Source organism: Eucyclogobius newberryi, unplaced genomic scaffold, assembly GCF_026437365.1.
Source record: "Eucyclogobius newberryi isolate DKJ021-1_F unplaced genomic scaffold, fEucNew1.0.hap1 SCAF_21, whole genome shotgun sequence".
Lineage (NCBI taxonomy): Eukaryota > Metazoa > Chordata > Actinopteri > Gobiiformes > Gobiidae > Eucyclogobius > Eucyclogobius newberryi.
Window position 1 is genome coordinate 21,364,238 of NW_027315846.1, and position 20,662 is coordinate 21,384,899.

General features: G+C 40.8%; 1 protein-coding gene across 1 annotated transcript in view; it reads right to left on the reverse strand.

Moving 5' to 3' along the window:
* The window catches only part of LOC140370501 (latent-transforming growth factor beta-binding protein 2-like), a 108,747-nt gene that overhangs the window by 11,227 nt on the left and 76,858 nt on the right, over positions 1 to 20,662 (reverse strand). The window contains exons 10-31 of the mRNA XM_072457666.1: positions 20,390 to 20,512; positions 20,137 to 20,301; positions 17,203 to 17,502; positions 15,870 to 15,889; positions 15,616 to 15,652; positions 15,235 to 15,297; positions 13,370 to 13,495; positions 12,731 to 12,859; positions 12,437 to 12,556; positions 12,153 to 12,272; positions 8,651 to 8,770; positions 8,455 to 8,577; positions 8,238 to 8,363; positions 8,003 to 8,128; positions 7,762 to 7,887; positions 7,556 to 7,681; positions 7,146 to 7,271; positions 5,952 to 6,077; positions 4,044 to 4,163; positions 3,800 to 3,925; positions 1,653 to 1,772; positions 346 to 474 (exon numbers count right to left, since the gene is read on the reverse strand). Coding sequence (XP_072313767.1) covers positions 346 to 474; positions 1,653 to 1,772; positions 3,800 to 3,925; positions 4,044 to 4,163; positions 5,952 to 6,077; positions 7,146 to 7,271; positions 7,556 to 7,681; positions 7,762 to 7,887; positions 8,003 to 8,128; positions 8,238 to 8,363; positions 8,455 to 8,577; positions 8,651 to 8,770; positions 12,153 to 12,272; positions 12,437 to 12,556; positions 12,731 to 12,859; positions 13,370 to 13,495; positions 15,235 to 15,297; positions 15,616 to 15,652; positions 15,870 to 15,889; positions 17,203 to 17,502; positions 20,137 to 20,301; positions 20,390 to 20,512 — 2,697 coding nt within the window. The remainder of the gene's footprint in view (positions 1 to 345; positions 475 to 1,652; positions 1,773 to 3,799; positions 3,926 to 4,043; positions 4,164 to 5,951; positions 6,078 to 7,145; positions 7,272 to 7,555; positions 7,682 to 7,761; positions 7,888 to 8,002; positions 8,129 to 8,237; positions 8,364 to 8,454; positions 8,578 to 8,650; positions 8,771 to 12,152; positions 12,273 to 12,436; positions 12,557 to 12,730; positions 12,860 to 13,369; positions 13,496 to 15,234; positions 15,298 to 15,615; positions 15,653 to 15,869; positions 15,890 to 17,202; positions 17,503 to 20,136; positions 20,302 to 20,389; positions 20,513 to 20,662) is intronic.

Here is a 20,662-nt window from a genome sequence, read left to right on the forward strand (position 1 = left end):
TGCGCGTCTCCCCCGTGGGCTCCCGAGTGCTTTTGATATGCTTTTATGTGCCAAACAGATTGCAAGGAAGGAACGCATAGTAGGAATTTACACTGACATGCTCTATCTATAATTAAATCAGGTACAGTGATAATGAATTCAAATAAATAATAAAAGATAACACTTACAAAAGTCTGAATACTTGTTTTGTCTGTGCTTACACTTTCTCCTATACAATTGATGAGATAGAGCTGGTTGGTTATGAACAATGAAGATGTCTTTGGTATAAAAACACACATAGCGTGACATACATCTTACTCTAAATACTTACACTTACCACAGTACTAAGTTGCAGCATTAACTCACCGCAGTCCATGGCGTCGTCTGTGCTCACACCAGGCTGGCAGCCCTGGAAACACCGGTAAGATCCTATGGTGTTCTCGCAGTGCCAAGTACCACAAGGGGAACTTCCGAAATCTGTGCACTCGTTCTGATCTGTGTGAGAGGCGTGAGGGTTAGAACTTTACAATATTTGCTGGGCCACACTAGTTTAATTCAAAATATATTTATCTTAACTGCATTTTAGTGCAATAAGTGGTCCAACCTGTCAGAGGCACTTTAGGTAACATCATTTAAGTAACATAATTTCCTCTACAAACACCCACATATTGATTTTAATCTAGTTAAAACTGTAGTTTTAGGTAAACTGTAGGCTCCACGTAAAGCCGCAAGCACCTCTTTGAGGGCTGAATAACCAGTGAAATATAATACCTTTAATTTGGGCCAGGTTACTTTGTACAGAAAAAGAGGTGCCTCGAGGTCAAAAAGGTAAAGAACCCTTCAACAAACAATGTTCTGCAAAGCATGGGATTCTTGCATTAGTTAAGCACTTCATATTTCAGTCTTCTCTCAAATTTCAATGTTCCTGGGCTTTGAACAGAATTAAAATAGAACTCGCAAGTCTAATCACAACAGAAACAGATTTTCCAAAGTCGTTCAGCCCTACACCTAAGCCCCATATCAACAGCAGCAGCAGAACCAACTCAGCCCCCTCAACCTCTCCATCTTCTCTTCAATACCTTCACTTTGTTTTCATATTGTGGCCCTCTTGACCTGTTACAATGACGATGTTTGTTCAAATTGTATGGTTGAAATAATTGCATGGTCTGTCAAACGCAATTTTTGAAAAGTAGATATTGATTGATTCACTCTTCACACTTGTTTTTAATTTTCTAAACAGATGTAGCCTTGTCAACACTAGTTCTTGCATTCTCCCCTAATGGTCCTCCAGTGAAAGTCCTCCTGGAGTCCAGAGTTATAACCGTCCTCTGTAATTCCACTGAGCGACACAAATGACCAAGCACAATATTATGACAGCAATCCAAGCACCTGCAGAGGAAATCAAAGGTAGATACTGCACAAGCCCTAACACCTCCTGCTAACAAAGGGGTCATTCACAGCACCTTTGGGAGGCCAGAGCGGCGCAGAGCTCGGGCCAGGCACCTTCTCTGCTGGAAAATGGCTCCCATAGGCAATACATAATCAATCATGAGCAAATCTAAATGTAGCGTGACGATCCAAGTGTAAAAGTTGACAAGTGGAAAGCTCAAGAGGAGCATTTGCTGTAAATGATTAAATATAAAAGAATGCCACAGAGGTTATATGAGTTATACCTTCACAATCGGCTGTCTCGGTGTTGAACTTGAATCCCGCTTCGCACAAACACAAATAGGAACCATCAGTGTTGACGCACTGGCCTCGCATGCACACGTCCTTACTGCACTCATCCACATCTGTAAGAAAAACAAGAGCAGAGCGGGAGAGATAATTGGAAGGTAGATTTGGACATATTAATTATCACTAAATACCTCCATATATTTTGTGCGCTTGTTAAGTCTGTAATCAAGCACACGAGATGCATTGGCCGATTGAAGCACTTAACGGTTTACTGACAAACAGGAAGCAAAAAAGGGAGAATTTATGTACGTCAGCTTCCAGGGATTAGAGCATTCCGTTTGAATGGCAAAATATAATAACGAATGCTACATGCTCGATTAGCCGTGAATTACTTGTGGATAATTGCAGCATTACAGCATGTATGCTTGTTAGGTACTTGGAGCACGGGTGAAAGGTAGGGGAAAATATATTGCGGAAGAAAAGCCTGTCTTCCTTTTCCAGCTTGTGATAATTGGAATCTTTGGGAGACAGAAATGTAGACGAACATTTGCTGAAACAAGGAGAACTGATTTCAGACAATAAGCAAACACATAAATATGCTATGAGAGGACAGTTTTGGATCCAACACAAGAACTTCACAAGAGTTTTATTTCAAAGTTCAGCAGCTCAATGAAATGAAAAATGATGTGGCTGTGACCCAGGTAAGTTTTTGTGCACTAAAAGACAAAAACTGAAAGAATGTCAACTTAAAGAGTTTTTAAATAGAAAGAGACAAAATTATTATGTTAAACTAAAGCAAAAAGGTACCTGGTAGTCATTTCCCTAGCTAAGCCGATCTATCAGAGTAAACTGACACGCCCTCGTACCCATGTAAGAGGGATCTGGCTTTTATTGTGTCAGAGAAGCAGACACAATGGCAGACTGCGAGAAGATGTGTGACAACTGTTGACTTATAGAATAATTAGAACTCTGTATTTGTAATGGCAGGTGGCCAGAGTACACACACTGTAGAATATCTGCCCCTTCAGTCTGTTACTACAGCGCAAACACTGTCCTAAGTCAGTCACCTGTTTGTTTGCCAGCGTGTAACAAAGGCCTGGAGCCAGCTTTACCTGATTTACATCACTTCATGGAGCACAGTTGAGCAGCCAAACATTGTGTCATTGACTTACAAGACACACCAAAAAAAAAACAGATGCGGTTCTGTCATCTTAGCTCAGTTAATTTATATATTCTGACAGACAATGCGCTGGTTTCTTTTGGGGGAAAATTCTTTTATTCTTGACGAGACTTTTTATGGTGCTATGACTATTGGGTCACAGGGTGCGGCTGGATAAACATCAAACTGAGGGAGAGTGAGATGAGACAGTGGATTAGGACAAGGGCGATTAGACAGAAAGGCTGGATGCTCCTGCCAGAGGTCAAAGGTGACACTGAGCACCAGAAACCTGGACGGATGAAGAAAAACGTGTGTGATTCTAACATGGTGAACATCAACAAACCCTTGAACAGTTGGTATTATTATGACTACCATGACATTTGTTATAGTATGATGTCATTTGTATTTTCATAGAGTTTGCATAAGTTAGTGGAAAAATATAAAAATACAGCGTATATGTTAACTTAGAGACAGTCACATTGCGTGTCTTTGCCAAGGACTTTTTTTTAAATAGGTGCACATTTTCTGGCTGTTTCTCAAACCTCTGACATTTGTGTCACTGTATGTAGAATAAACAACTGCACAACATGTTCACGTTTATCTATTTGTAATGGCAAGGCTGAAAGACCAGCTGAATTGACCTCAGAGCTGCACATTTGGAAATAAATAGTGGCTTAACTATAACAATTGGTCTTTGTTAACTGAAATATTCCATGCAATAACAGGTGCTATGATGAAGCGATATACTGTTATTGACTTCATAACGTTATGCTTGACTGGTGAACTTAACAAGCATCATTCCAGTCAGCTCATTTCCTGTCTATCTATATCATTACCCAGACACATTACATTTATAGAAACATCTCTCACTCACTGGCCTGCCTCACCCAATTACAGCAAATCCTATAAATCAAAATTATGTTTTTCTACTGCTATTGCCGTTCCTGTGTGCTATTACTATTTATTTTTATTATTATACTATACCCTGGCAGCCGTTTCTGCCTTCCACGGTGGTATATCCATCAGGACACAAGCAGACGTAGGACCCGGCCGTGTTCTGACAGCGCCCCTCTCCGCACAGCCCGACGGCCTGCGAACACTCGTCGATATCTGGGACACAAAGCGGAACCCAGCTGCCAACATGAATTAATGGGCAGGAAGCAGGTCGCCGGCAATGTTGTGTTTCTTCTGTCATGGTGGGTGTCTGCGGAAGGGTAAGTGTTTTTACCTTGGCATGACGTCCCGTGCACCAGCTCGGAGCCGCTGGGGCAGGAGCAGCTGAAGGAGCCGATGGTGTTGGTGCAGATCCCGCCTCTGCACGTCTGAGGATTGTTGCATTCATTCACGTCTAAATAAAGAGAGGAAATTATGCCACTACTTCATAATAACTACACGTTAATTAGCCTCTATAAAGCATGAACAAAAACTTAATTTATAGTGAACAAATAGTTTATGAAGAATAATTCAGGTTTTTATGCTGCGTTCCAGGGGTCAGAGCTTTGACCTCAGAGTGACATTTTTTGTTATTGAGTTTTTGTGTTCTAGTCGTCAAGTCGGAAAACAATTACCAGTATATTACAACAACTCAAGACATTAGGGGAGTGAGTTTTACTATTTAGAAAAGAGGTGGAGGAGTGAAAGTGCGCAGCGGAGCGAGGGCCAGTACGAGCTCTTGGGTTGATGTCGTTCAGTGTGCCGTCTATGAAAGCCTAAATCCTTCACAGTGGCAGCGATATAAAGGATTTTTTTCACCACATAAACTCGATCTAACAAGCTCTAGAACCACGCAGAGAAAAGCGAAAACAAACACGGCAAGGACCAGGGAGGAGCAAAGCGTAAAACACAAAACTGCAGACTGCAAACAGTGGCTGCACTCACAGGGTCACACAGGGGCCGCTCCATTCACCTCCAAATGCAGGACGCACCTGTGGCTTCTAACAAGGGCCATAATTGCGAGCCTCTGTGATTGCGTTTAGTAATATAGAGATGCTGTCACAAATGCCCTAGAACACACCATTACTATTTACCTATATAAGGCATTATGAGTTATGGTCAATAATAAGTAGTTAAGCTTGAAAAATTCTTAATAAAGCATTTGTACATTATGAATTGTGTCTTCATTCATGTTTTATAAAAGGCTAGTTAAGGTGTAGTTATTATAAAATGTTACCAATTTTTTTTAAGTATTTGTAACAGTTTTACTGTTTAATGACAATACAGACTAAACATCAACTTGAATACAGTGTCAGATTGTGGAAGGTCATTCTGAAAATCTTAGATACTTAAATGGTTTACCTTGCTTGTTAAAAAACTTTAAAATAAATTAGCTACAAGTTTAAGACAAGCAAAATAGTTAAATCTTGTTAGTGTAAAGGCCAACACACACCGGGACCCTTTGCAGCGTGGCAAAACTAGGTCCCTCTATTATTGTGTGCACACACTAAGCACACCCTGCTGAAAACACTTTGCACTTTTCTGATGAGTGATCTCTGCTCTGCGACTCACTGAAGCACTAAAAACTGGTGAAGGACGAGATTGCTGCAGCAGCCACAGAGAAAGCACCTGCTCCTCTCCAGCTCTCTCCGTGCACAGAAAACTCTCATCTCTCACTAAACTCATTAATAACCTGCTCAAACCACCATCTTCCCTCTCCTCACACAGCCTTGCACTGTGGATCCAATTAATATGCACATTAAACACATATTTAAAGGGCTAGACACATGGCGTTCAGTGTGCGCACTCCACCCGTGCGGAAGCAGAGAAGCGCTTAGATAGGCTGCAGGTGAGCGGTAGGTGTGTTCTATGATTGATACGTGGCAGGAAGACTAATTGGCAGTCCACACCACGAGGAAACTACCTTTAAGTAATACTCAGACAACAGTGTTTTAGAATTGTTTGGCGCATTGATGTGAGACTGGCACATAGAACACAGCAAAGATGGATAAAACATTGGTACTGTATAGCTCCTTTGCAACACATATAGTTGTCAAGAATAGTGATGAATGAGGACCACAGTGAAAGCAATAATGGCCTAAGCTCACTTTACTGAGTCAGTCTGACTGCTGTTTCAGACTATGAGTGAGATAATGATTACACATAATACCATAATGAGTGTTAATGGTATGAAATAATGTACCTTCACATGAGTTTCCATTGGGTGCCACAGTGTAGCCAGGGTCACAGGTCATGCAGGAGAAAGAGCCCTCTGTATTGGTACAAACACCCATAGGACAAACTCCTGGGGTCAGGCATTCATTGATGTCTGCAATACAAAATAATCATTGTATAAAAATCAGTTTGTTATTTTAGTTTTAGCACTAATTCTATCTGCTAAATGAACTGGATTGGGATGAACATGCATAATGAGAAAAGCCCTTATTAGATTGCACTGATAGTGTTTTATTAAAAAGGGTGGAAAGATAAGTATGCAGAACGGCCATCCAGTCCAAAAAGGCAAGCAGGGCCATATAATCAGTGAATCTACAAACAGTCATTGCTTCAATGTGATCGCTGGACATTCTGGGTGATTCTGTGGAAATTGCGTTTCTTAAGTCGAATAGAGTGTGGGCTATTGTTAAATTGTTGAGACAGCTCTGTTTTGAGTGAGAGGAGCAAGTTCAGTAACATGGACACCAAGGGAGTGGTTCACTTCATTTAAAATTAAAGCGTTAATATTTTCCATGGCATCGGACACCTTCATTAAAATCCTATCTGCAGCCGGTGTTGGCTTGTTTTATCGAACTTCTTTCCCAGAGTTCAGACACATATCGGTGGGGGATCTTCTCTTGTGCTCCATCCACGCTTTCATTAAAAACAACAGTGTGGTGTATATGACTTACTGAGCCTATTTAAATAATCATTCCTTTTTGGTCTTCTCATGAAGTCATGACAAACCCAACCTCCCCAGATCCATGGAAGCAGCCGTCATCACAAATTACATAGCATAGTAAAGATTTTCTGTAATCATGAACTAGGCGTTTTAACATTCCAAGTATAGATGAATATGGTTATCTAAATAAGAGCAAAACTTTACTGTAACTATATATACTTTTTAATCTACATTTTTTTTCCTCTAGATTTGTAAAGTGGAATGGCACACAACATTACCACTTTAGGACTCTGAGTCATCATCTGCAAAGCAATTGAGTTTAAATTGGCACTACACAATGTTTAAATATTTCATTAACACAATAATTAACAAAGAGGTACTCATTTGTTTAAATGTATACATTCCACACATCAAGTGAGCGATGGCACCACTAAACTAAACATAATCTTCTACTATAAACGTGACTAGCACCTGTTTAAGTTGAAGTTAGATATGCAGTACCTTCACAAGTGAAACCATCACTGGAAAGTTGCAGTCCATCTCCACAGCTTCTACAAGTGTATCCTCCTGGAGTATTGAGGCACTGCTGGCCTGGGCACACATTACCCACCAAGCATTCATCTACATCTGGAAAAGAATATGCATACATACATGATACATTCTATTATGGCTGACCATATTCAGTTGCCAGCAGTTACATTGGTAATGGCAAATACTTATATTTGCATATATAACAACATGTGTGGATTAGTATCTCAGCGTACAGAGCGAGATGGTAGTAAAATCCATCTATGATGTGACGTCTGAGCACTGGGGGATTCGACATTTTCATCCAAGAATTCTCAATCAATCAGTTAACAAATGATTTATTGCTTTGGCCAGAAAATAAATGTGAGTTATGTGCCGCTCACCATCACACTGTAGACCATCATCAGAGACTCTGAACCCAGGCTGACACTTAAGACAGGTGAAGGAGCCATCAATGTTTGTACATGTTCCCTGTGGGCATGTGTGGGGAAGTCTGCACTCATCGATATCTGGAGGGAAATTGTAGTAAACACAGTTGTTAATAGACAAAAACACAGAAGTCTATAAGTGAAGGTGAAAGAGAGCTCACCTTCACACAGCTCTCCGTCATATGAGACTGTGTAGCCTGAGGGGCAGTTCTCACAAGTGTAAGAGCCCTCCGAGTTGAGACAAATCCCGTTGGCACAGGTATACAGAGACTGGCACTCATCGATATCTGAGCCACAACACATTCCAAAACACAATGTTATAATGAGCAGCAGGCTACGATTCAGTTCAGATTTCCTCAGTGTATGCATTTAAAAAAAACAAATGCTGGATTTCTTAGTTACCTTCACATCTCCTACGGTCTGAGGTAATTCTATAGCCAGCCTTACACCTGGTGCAGGTGTAGGACCCGTCGGTGTTAGCACAAATCCCACCCAGGCATACATCTCCCTGAGCACATTCATCCACATCTGGAAATAAAGACCACTTTTCAACAAATCTGCACACAGTAATTAATAGTTCATTCCAGAGTTTGTTTAAAAGTGCAGTTTGTGTAAATCATTAGAAAGGATTTTGTACCTTCACATCTGAGTCCATCCACAGACAGTCCAAAGCCAGGCTTGCAGTTCTGACAAGTGAAGGAACCCATTGTGTTGAGGCAGATTCCTGCAGGGCACGCATTAGCAGCTGCACACTCGTTGACATCTGAACAGAAATGATTAGTGGACATGATGATGCCGTCACAAAAAGTGCATAATAGACGGTAGTCCAAAGTTGGTGATAATTCTTCGCAGACCTTCGCAGGCTTTGGCGTCAGATGTGACTTTGTAACCATGGTTACAGCTGCACTTGTAGATTCCATCGAGATTGAAGCAGCGTCCATGGAGACACACTTCTGGACGCGCACATTCATCCTCATCTGCACAGAAGATAGAGAGTCGACAGTGGTATTGCAAACCTTTTGTTGTAAACATAATAATATTGGATGCTACCTTGGCAGGTGTTGTCTGATGACAGTTTGTATCCTTGAAAACAGTTGCACCTATAGGAACCTTCAGTGTTGACGCATCTACCATGGCTGCAGACAGTTTGGTTCAGGCATTCGTTTACATCTGTGAACAAAGGTCAAAGGAACTATAAGTAAAAGTACAGCATGATACAGCGCTTCAGATCTACAGGTACGTGAAATCTATCGACACAAGGTATGTTAAAATTGGCTTTTTATCATTCGGAATAACAGACACCTCAGTTTATAGCCCCAGCAGAGAAATGAATCCATTGTTACAGGAAACCCAAACAGGAAAGAAAACAGTTTACGCAAGATATGTATTGTGCCACTTTGCAGTACAAATGACTGAGGCATAATTAGTGAGTAACAGCAGTCATTAGGTTACATCAGCAGATCATTATGACTTTTCTAGTCCATGAGTCAAACTGTTGACCGTGTAATTGTCGTTAATAAACTTTGTGCTGAAACAATGTTTTATAGTGGAATCTATCGGTGTTAACAGTTTTATAGGTCAAGTGAAGGTGTGAAGAATGAAGGAAAGGAAAGTGAAATTATTTTAATAATGCGAATTAGAGGCATTATAAAAGGGAAGGAACATGCCATGTTAAAGATGTTGAAATAGCACAAGGGGAAACAAAGTACTCCAAAGCTGTAAAGAGAAAAGACTCGTAAAATCTATTCATTGCTTGAATAGAATTAAAATCAGTCAATAAAATAGTACCTGGTGGTGAGCATATCTCATTCAGCATTTGAGAGATTACACCTTTCATGTGTCTATACTGTTTGTCCAGTGCATATATAGGCCCTCAGTCATGTTACTCATATTTATTTACATAAAAATATTATTTTCAAAGAAACAGCCTCTTAACGTCCATATATAACTTGACAGGACATGCGATGAAAAAAAAAAAAAAACTAAAAGTGAACAGACGAGCTGGCCCCTGTCCAGGGTGTCCCCGCCCAAGGCCCAAAGTCACTGGGATAGGCTCCAACAACTGCTGTTTTACAGAAATATAATATGAACGTACTCAGTGGGAGAATATTTAAGTCCCCAACTTATTGAAATAAACCAGGCCTTTTATTGTTTTTACCACATTTTTTGTTTTGGGTTTCGGACAGAGTCGAGCCTCTAGTCATGGGGGTTATATTGGCCCATATAGAGGCACTGGGCCTGGGACAGCCTGTTAAAGCAGACAATCCCTTTGCTCTATATCACACCTGGTCACGCTTTTAGTAAACATTTCTGAAAAAATGTTTTATTTTTTTGGTTGCAATATAAGCGTAATAATACTTGGATAATTTCTGTGCGTACGAGTGCTCCCAACTGTATGTAGCCTTTGCTCATCCAGAAAAACATTTTCAGTTCAAGTCTATATGACTTAGTTTGGTTGTATAGCACCTGTGGTAAATATTCATCATAGTTTTACTTCCATTAAGTTGAAGTTTGTGAGGCCAATTTGAAAAATAAGGCTCTGTCCCAATACCCGCTTAACCGCTTGTGCACTTAAATGTGCGTTCACGACAAGCCGCTGAAGTGTGCAGGGTGTCTAAATTTTTAAGATGTTTTCATCTGGACTTCACCGCGGGCTTCTCTCCGCACTTCCAGCAAGTGTGGAGCGATGAAGACTTCAGCCAAGTACTTTCCCAACAATGCATTTCCCTGTTATGTATTAAAATATGCCTTAGCAACTTAGCAGCGCGAGCTAACTGGAAACAATGGGAAGTAACGGTTGTGGAATTATCTCAACCTATCTATTATTATATGACCTATCTGTCATATATGTCACCAAAATGTCCAACTTGGGGCAAAAATGTTATGTAAAATCTTAAATGTAATTTACTTGTTGTTGTTATTTTACTGAAGACTGTAGCCTAATGGGTCAGATGGACTTGGATATAAATGAGGCCCAATTCTTTCCCCTGACAATTAGCCAACAGTGATCATGCCTGACAGAGACATAGAATGGGTTTTGTGTGCCTTTGTATTGCCAGAGCTCCATCAGTGCGTCTTGACGCTTGGCTTTCTGAAATCATTCAGCATCACTAAGCCCTTTATGATAAACCCTGACAAGGCAATGGAGCTGTTTTTTCTCTTACACCAGTAATTAGGCTTATCCCTGATTTGCTCAATTGGGCCCTAACCACTGTGCTGCTGTCAATTGACTGAGACAGATCCTGGAAGCCAGCTCCTACTGTTTAATGTGACTCCTGCTGTGCCAGAGGGATACTATAGGATAGGTCTTTCAGCTGCCGAGCAAAAACATTTACCTTCCATTGGTTTCTTTCATTTAGCTTGGTTCCTCTGTTTGACTATTAAAAGACATTTTCAGTGGAAGGAATAACACAAGAGGATTTGTAAAAACCAAACTTGCCAAGGTAGTATTTTCTCTGGAAGCAACAAATTCATGGGACCACCGAAAATAGAAGGCAAGAGCAGAGATGTGTTTCAATCAGCGTCAGGCCCACTTAACAACGACTTCTTAAAACCAGTAGCTCTGCTGAAGCTGATGACCAGATTTTCCATCATTCCTGCATGCGCCGAGTCGCAGCCGTGTTCACATCGCCAGAAAATCCACTGCGGGAGCTAGGGTTTCCAAACAAATTAGCAGAGCTCAAGGTCAGAGAGAGGGGATGTGGCAAGTAACACGAATCAGGCAGTTATGTAACTATAGGTGTGTTACCTTAAAGCACATGGTATTTTACTCTTCTGGATGTTAAGTAAGAATTTACTGAACCGGGTCATGACACAAACATTTGCTCTAGTTAGGCACAGTATTACCGTAATTAATTGGCCATAGCTCTCTAGCAATAATATGCAATACCACAGAAACAATATTTGGGCTCTCCCATGTCAAGGTATTATACACAAAGCCTGGATCCTGAAACTGGAAAATCAAGAATAACACCATTTATGTGTTTCAACAATAACAAGAGAGGCTACTGGCAAACGAAGCAGATACAAATGTCCACATAAAACATAAGTACAAATGGAAACAGTGAACGAGTGAAAGGGCGGAGGTCTGGGCTCAGCCTGACCATGCACAATGTACCAATCATCACTGTGGTTTGGTCGTCCTACTCATAAGACATTAAACATTAGTCATTTTGAAGCGTAAAACAATATAGTTTGTATTTGTCTTAAACACCTCCTCAAACAGTGAGCCTTTTCAATAAAAAGGTGTAAGCTAATTTATTTTGTGGCAGTAGCAGAACTGTTCTGCATTATGGGATGTCGACACGTCGTTAACAGCTTGTGTGTTTGCAACGTTGCTATGGATGTTTTTTTTTTATGCCAACCAACATAAGTAGCTCGGTCGACGTAAGTGTTACCAAAATCCGGAAGCTTTTAGGGTAGAAGAGGGAAACCCAGCATATTTCCGTTCTGTGGTACATGGGTTTTGACTCAGATGGACATATTTCCGTTCTGTGGTACATGGGTTTTGACTCAGATGGACTGGGACATTCGAATGGTGGTGTTGTCTTACCCACACATCTATCATAGAGCGGCCTGAATCCCGGGCCACAGGCTTGGCACAGGAAGGAGCCCATAGTGTTGACACATAAACCGTGAGGACAAGAGCTGGGGTCTCGGCACTCATCCACATCTGCACGGGGGAAAACAGGTAAAGAGACATTCACATTAAAAAAGTTAACCGAATTATACAAACAAACAAAAACAAACAAACATATTAATTAATTCAGAACGTTCTGATAAACATTTTAGCCAAATTCAGTGTATTTTGTAAGCATTTGCAAGGACAGTAGTTACCTTCACAATGGCCTCTCCAGGATCTGGCATATCCAGCGTTGCATTCACAGGTGTAAGACCCTTCGGCGTTGACACACTTGCCATTCTGACACTTATTGGGCACGTTACACTCATTAATGTCTGCCAGTGCAATGAAAACCAGAGAGAAAGGAAAAGAAAGTGACCATTATGTTCACAAGCATTAATTGCAGGCTACTTTGAGAAGGAACAACGGTGACAGACGTACACTAATGGATCCTTAAAGGCCAAAGATGTTGGGAGCTTCCTTTGTGACATTAGTGTGCTGAAGCTCACCTTGACAGTACTTCCTGTTCTGGGTGATGACCTGACTGTAGCCGCTGTAGCAGTGGCAAGTGTAGGAGCCAAAGCTGTTGATGCAACGACCTTTGCCCTCACAGGGGTCGTCATCACATTCATTCACATCTGCACAACATAGAGTAGTCATACATTGTGAGTTTTACAAATCTGCCAGAGGTTTAATTGATGTGTTAATGTACAGATAAGTTGATTGATTATGCCTACGTATTTATGTTAACAGAAAAATAATAAAATAGACACCTAGAAATCCTTAAACAGATGCATAAATGGGCAGTGTTAATATTCTAAGTTACAGTTCTCCAGCAGAGATTGATCACTTTCCAAGCCCTGCTTCTGAGCTGTACGTGCTTTTCTCAAACAGGGACTAGAGCCCAGCTATGCCTCGAGCAGAGAGCTTCACCATGAGGCTAAGCATCAGCTCTTTGGATGCTGTAAACTGTTGGAAGACGTCAAAGCAGGTCAAAGTAAATAAACAGATCCTTTCCACTCAGGCTGACTTCTTGAGGGTCTTGAATATTTCTCACAGTTCTGTAGACTTGCCAATAAGATGATGAAAGACAGAACCCCTGGTGTCAGCTTGTCTGTGCCTTTGTGTACTTTCCCCTTGTTGCTTACCAATACAGTTGGTCTGCAGCGCACTGAGCTTAAAGCCTGGGCTGCAGTCGCAGGTGTGGCCAGTTTGCACAGGGATACATCTCCCATGACCACAAATGTTAGGGGTGGTGGCACACTTGTCAACATCTGCAAAAGAACCACACAATTCCCACTAAAATAAATATTTAGGGCATAGGACAAAACCCTTGACCAAGACTTACATAATTTTAGGGGAGAAAAAAATAAAAGGAGCATTCCTTCGGCACATGTTGAGAGTGTCTTGCTGTTTTATAACCATAGTTTTGGATGAAAAGGCACGTTTACTGGACAGTAATGTTCTAACAGGTGCAAAGGAGAGTTTACACTGGGACGATGAGAAAAAATGTCATACACAGTAGAGCCTGATACTGGTGGTGTTCCAGTCTTTTCAATCCAAATGGTCTGTGGTACAAAGTTCTTGTGCTCCATGGGGAAAATGATTAACTATAAACCTTGACAAAGAACCTATTCAGATAAGGAGTATATCATATATATATATATATATATATATATATATATATATATATATATATATATATATATATATATATATATATATATATTATTATCACTCAAACTGATTGTGACAATTCTTAATCAAACATAATTTGATTTAAGGATTCAGTGTGATTTGATTGGGCTATGTTTTGTGATCATCATAAAATGTATTCAAACATAAAATAAAATGAAAGAATGCATGTGTCCTTCACAATGTTCAAATAAATATAATACTTTACACAGTGTTTCCCAGACCATGGTATATTGTAAAAGCATACCACTTTGTATTCATCTAATTATAAAACATTTTATTAACCATTCAAAAGAAGAAAGAGCCAGGTGCATCTCTATTTTATGTTTTGGGATGAGAGTGGTGTGCATGTGCTAGGGTATGAAAAAGCTTCGCACACGCAAATAAATGCTTTGTGAGACCTAGGGAAGTTTCCGCCGTCTGTACCAGTTGAAATATCTACTTCCTCCTTTCACAGGATTTAAGTTTACAAACCTTTGGATTGATAAAGGACTGATTCTCTGCTGCCAAAACAAATTTATTGTCAATTATATGAATTAAAGGCGTAATGGACGATTTTTCGCCGATTTAGAACTCAGGCGGCAGTGCGCATGCGCACTCCCCCGTGTGGACGCAAAAAAAGCAAAGTGCGTTTATTTATTAGCTCGACAGATCGCATCGCATCTCTCGTCTTTCATAGATTTCCATCTCTTCTGAGCCAGCTCGAACAGACTTTCTCTGTCTTAATTTTGTCCCGTACACTGAGGGAACTATATTACAATAGATCCATGTGCTTAGACACAGGGAAACGTGCTGCTCATGGGGACGAGCCAGAACGAGGCTGCAGCTGAGCAGTAGGTGCGTTCTATGATTGATACGTGGCAGGACTAATCGGCAGTCCACGCCACGAGGAAATACGACTCAGATTTGGTGCCAAAAAAGCCTTTAAGATCTGCAGAGCTTTTGTCAAGTAGAATGCAGTTGACACAAAAAGTCATAGAATATACGTAACATTTCTTTGCTACACTTGACACTTGATCTCCCACTGTTTCCCGACTTTCTAACCTGGCTTTGGTTCACGCTGGACAGTATCCTCTTCTAAAATGCACCCTTGATCATAGTTTTTCCCTCTGAGAAGAATGTCGAAGCCAAACTGGCGTACTGATTTAAGGTCAAATACAAGCACAACACAAGTCTTTCCTAGCAATGGCTAATCCTGCAAAAATGTCTGATATATGCCAAAAATAGAAAAGATGACGTTTTTATGTGGCCTGCCACAATGCAGCCTGTTTAGGATTTCCAAACCAAGGACACTGTGTTCGTTTGAGCTTTTGGTTACCTGTGGAAGGACCAGAGTAAGTTGTATCCTTTGAATCTGGTTTCTGGATGTTGATTGTTGAGTCTATAAAGAGGAAAGAATGAGTGGAGACAAAGACTGCAAACAAACAAATGCAGAAAGAGGCTTAAAATGACCCACTCTACACTGAACTATTTCTACAAAGTTGGATAACCAGAATAAACTGTTTTGACGTGTGGGGTGTCAATATTTTGACTATTGTGGGGTAAAAGCATTGACAAAATATGTCAGGATGAACAAAACAAGGATCAAAAATAACTTGCAATCATAATAGAGTAGTTAAAAAACAACAACTTTCAAATTCTGAATGACTGAGCATGTCTTTCAGTGAGTCTATAAATCAATGAAGGAAAAATAAAATACCTGGATATTTCAGTGGTGAGTCAGTCACAACAGCTGGCTAGAAAACAGCACATATATAAACGATTAAATTACATATTAATGAAGCTGGCTCCTGTCGTGTGAGTCATTACTAGTTCAGTGCGTGTATGCAGTGAAATATGGTCTGAATAAGTTATGCAATCAGAACAGCACTTCCAGCTGAGAGCAAGAGCATATCACAGAAAGATAAACATGTCAAGCGTGTGTGCCTCCAGCCTGACAGCAGTAGAACTCACCGGGATCAGAATTTCCACATCTGCAAAGAGAGACGCCGAGAGTTTACAAGTAAACACTCACATTCTGTTCATAGTAACAACTTTATCTACAGAATACATTCAACGTACATGACAGCTTGTGTTTCCATGTGTCACTCTACTGGAGGCCTTTATTTCTTAAACAAAGCTTGCAAAACACACACTGACTTGCATTGTTACACTGTATCGATCAGTGTCATAAGAGGCGCAAACAAGGAATATTTTGGCTAAAAATACCTAAATATTTGTAAGAAAACCCACCTTAAACAAATCAAAAGCTCAAAGTCCAGCCAAGAAAGTGTTTCCAAGCCATTAAATCAGAAAGAAATATCGTCTAAGAAATTCAGGAGAAACTGATGAATGAGTAGCATGGATTTGCGTGTGTGCATAAAGCTAATACGTAGCAGGTTTCACTTAATAACATGATTAGGACTGGAGTATGTGAAACTGCAATACAAATAATGGAGATACAACACTTCCTGTTAATGGAAATCAAGTTTTTAAGTTAAACCATTTCTTGTATGATTATGCTAATTATTTATCCATACTATATATGATATATTAAAATACTAACCGCTTCGGCCGCAGTTCACATTTTATGGGATTTAAACTTCAGATTGACAGTCTGAAGTGTGTATTTCTACAGTAAAATGGTCTGTATATTCACCAGGCCTTACCTTATTGATGCTAAGAACACAACACAATACAACATTTTCTCAGAGCGTTGTATTGGTGTTATGAATTGCCAAATGATTTATTAATTTGGCCTGAGAGATAAGTTGAAATATTTCCAAATCCTTTCTTTCAAAACTGCTTGGATCATGAATTATTATTTTAGAACAAATAAAATAACAAACCTGAGTTGAAGCAATGATTTTTGAGTGTTTCTTACATTTAAATGACTTAGTAAGTATATGTATGAATTATATAGTATGTACAAAAGCTTCATATGTTTTCAGTCTTTTATCAAGATAATCTGATCTAGAGATAGACCAATACATCTACATTGAAGAGCGCGCTGCACAAAAAGTGATTACACTGCTCCTTTATGGGTTTTTAGTTAAACACAGTTGAGGATGTCTAAAAATCATTTCTATTGATGTTTTTCTTTAATTATGTAAAGCAGTGCACCAGCAACAGTAGTTTGAGTTGTTTCTTTGAGTTTGTCGTAATTTTCTTTTTCTTTCTTTTTAAAATAATTATTTGGCCTGCTTAGGTTACCTGTATCAAATTGTATTATACCATTCCTATTTATATTTATGGCAGGTCAGACTAGTATTTGTGAATTCATTACATTGACTCTAAAAACACTCACCATCCGTCTGTCTAGGAGTGATGTTGTCCACGAAGGGCGGGTATGGCACGTGTGGTGTTGCCGGTTGCCGTGGCACATGTGGTGTCTGGGGATGCACAGGATGCTGCGGTCTATGGGGCGTATGTGGGTGACTGGGGTAATGATCGGAGGGGGGGAGCTGTGGGTAAGTGGGGCTCTCCTCCTCCCACGACAGCCCCGTGTTCTGCAGCTCGTCATCGTCCAGCTGCCGGAGAGAGATCTGCACGTCGGAGCGCGAGTAAGTGTATCCATGACCCACCGGACAGATCTCCTTAAAGTGGTCTGCAGAGAGCCAGACAGACAGCGGCAGAGACAAAGAACACAGTGTTACATGAAGAATAGATAATCCAAAAAGAAATATTAAAGGCGGTATGGACGATTTTTCGGCGATTTGAGAACGCAGGCGAAAGTGCGCATGCGCACTCCCCCGTGCGGACCGATACAACACACATGTGCGTTTGTTTATTAGCGCAACGGAGCGCATCGCATCTCTCGTCTCCCGTAGATTTCTGTCCACTTCTGCGTCAGCTCGAACTGTCTTTCTCCGTCTTCATTTTGCCCCGTACACTGAGGGAACTATATTATGATAGATCCATGCGCTTAGGCACGCGGAAACGTGGAGCCTGACGCGGGTGCAGGTGAGCGGTAGGTGCGTTTTATGATTGATACGTGGCAGGACAAATGATTTATCCACGCCACGAGGAAATGTGATAAAAAATTTGCTGAAAAAAATCGTCCATTCCACCTTTAAGATCGACATGCGAGCAAAACCAAACCCGAATAATAAAGTATTTTATAGAAATGTTTCATTATATTACTTGTCACTGTGAACAATAACATCTGATAAAAAGAAAGATACGTAAACCTCAGAAGGTGGGACTTTGGGCATTTTTTTTGGGGTCAAGCACACTAGAAAACATAATCCTCCCTTTTGGCTATGAAGCTAAAAAAACATATGCCAGTTCATTCTGTCTCAAATTGCTGCCAAAGTTCATAAAACTGGCATAAGCTGCAGTGTAATATCGTGAACTTGATGCTTTATCCTGTGAATGTTAAGATTAGGTTTCATCTCCTGACTATAAAGCTGCCAGAGCAGAGAGCTGTCGCCACAACCCACCAGCAACCAATTCTGCAAAGATCTTTACAGTCAAAAAAGCAAAAGCTTTTGTATCGGTGAGGGAATCGTTGAATCATGTAATGCAGTCTTGACCTTTGAACTTTACAGAGCAGAACGGTGTGAGAGCGGGGTTAATGGAGGATTGGCTTGCTAGATAAAAGGATCAGGACTACACTTCTTTGTCTGTGAGCCCTGCAAACCTCAGTGATGGTGAATCCATTACAAGAGAGACGCAGCCTGTCCTCCCACTGACCTGAAACCTGCAACTCTGCGCCAGAAGGAGTCTGGAACGAGTATATCGGTCATGACAGATATGTGGTCCCTGTAAATTCTTGTGTAAATGCAGGAAATGTACATGATAGGCTACTGAATGATGAATTTAAAGTGTAAAAGGGGAAATGGGGCTATATACGATCAGCCGCCACATCTAAGGAAATAAGAGTAAATTTGGAATGAGGGTCATTGGGCTCTTGTTACCCCCGTCGTCGGTAATAATCCTGGCAGCATTGTTCCAGACTCGAACTGCTTGTCAGGACGTACAAAAGCCAGCGTTCCCTTGTAATCAGAGGCGCTGTGTCAGTCCACTGCAATCGGGGCAACACCACGGAGGTCTGTGTGTGTGATATCTGATCCATCACAAGCTCCTCGCATCACTGGCCAGAACAGACACGATAAAACCAGAGCGCTTCTCTTACCGACTTTGAAGATTACATCGGAATGAAAAAAGATGACAACTACTTCCCATGTTGCACTTGGCCAAAGCTATTTCTTACTGCAGTTGTCTGTTACTGGTCCCTCTCTCTCTCTCTCTCTCTCTCTCTCTCTCTCTCTCTCTCTCTCTCTCTCTCTCTCTCTCTCTCTCTCTTTCTTTCTCTCTCTGAGGGCTGCAGCGATAACACAACACGGACTCCAACTGTTGTGCAGCTTCCAAAATATGAAAACTGTTATGTTTCTGGTGCCGTTCCACTCCAAACAATTTAGGCTATGTTCAGATGCTTTACATGCCTTGGAAGAAGCAGGACAGACCCCCTTAGTGCCCCTTTTGATTTTTTACAGAATTTGGCTAGAGTTAATATGAATGACCATTAGGACAGATGATGTATCGATCAAAGCTAAATTGGAAAAGATGCCATTGGTACAATCGAGTACATGGTACAAATAAGGGGAACAGGAATAAAACCAGACCGAGCGATATCTAAGTACGAATGCAGTAGTCATGTAAAACCTTATTAATGGTACTGTAAGGCAGCCAACTGAAGACCACACAACATCAGATACTCCTTATACACCCATTGAAATAAAATACTGGCTGAAATGGACAAGAATACCTCCCCTTCAAAAATCTGGAATATATATTTCATGTGACTACCTTGAAAAAGTGTCCTGGCCAGTAATATACAAACACATTCACATTTTTGGCTAAATGACACGGGCCTGGATCTCGTCATATTCTAAATGAAGTCCAAGAAAATCAATCCGGTTTGAACAGTCATAATGAATTACTCAAAATGGGCAGAATATTTCTTTGTATAGAATAGAAAAACAAGTACCCTGCTTTAAAAGGAACATACTATGCAAACAGCAACTTTAATGAGCCTTCAACCATGTCACAACAGTGTTTCCTCATAATTAGTTTACTCAAAGCTGTATTTTGACAGATTCATGCATATTTGAGTAATCTTGAATTGTCCTGCAACTGATGTTTTTTTTTACTTCAATATTAAGTCTGTGGCATGCCGATTTGTCCTCCAAACGACTGTGAAAAGCTGGTTTTAAATGTCGGATTGAGCAGAGCATACCTGATTCAGGCAGAGGACAGCGCTCACAGCCATGTCCCCAGGCCTTGCCCACTCGACTGCAGCAGCAGATCTGTTTTGTGATGTGCTGAGACAGAGGCAGGGAGCATGTTGTGGCAAACAGCGATCTGTAGCACAGCCCCTTCTGGTCTGACACCGCCTTGTCAGCTGCACAGAGCATCACACCACCACAGCATAAGTTACACACCAGTCCACAACAGTACCTTTGATGAAGTGTCACTGATTCAGTACTTACAGATGCAGTGGCTACGGGCCGGGTCCAGCATGAAGCCTGGTTTGCACGTGCACCTGTAGCTCCCTTTGGTGTTGAGACATTCAGCGTTCTTGCAGATCCCTGGGAGCATGCACTCGTTTATGTCTGTAAAACAAGACGCATGTTACTCACAATGTCATCTTTTTGAATAATTCTGAAGCGCCTTTGAACCGCTTCAAACAAGTATATAATATAATAAATTGCTTGGCATTTTTCACATGGATGATTCAAAGTTGTCTGTTTTCCACAAGAGCA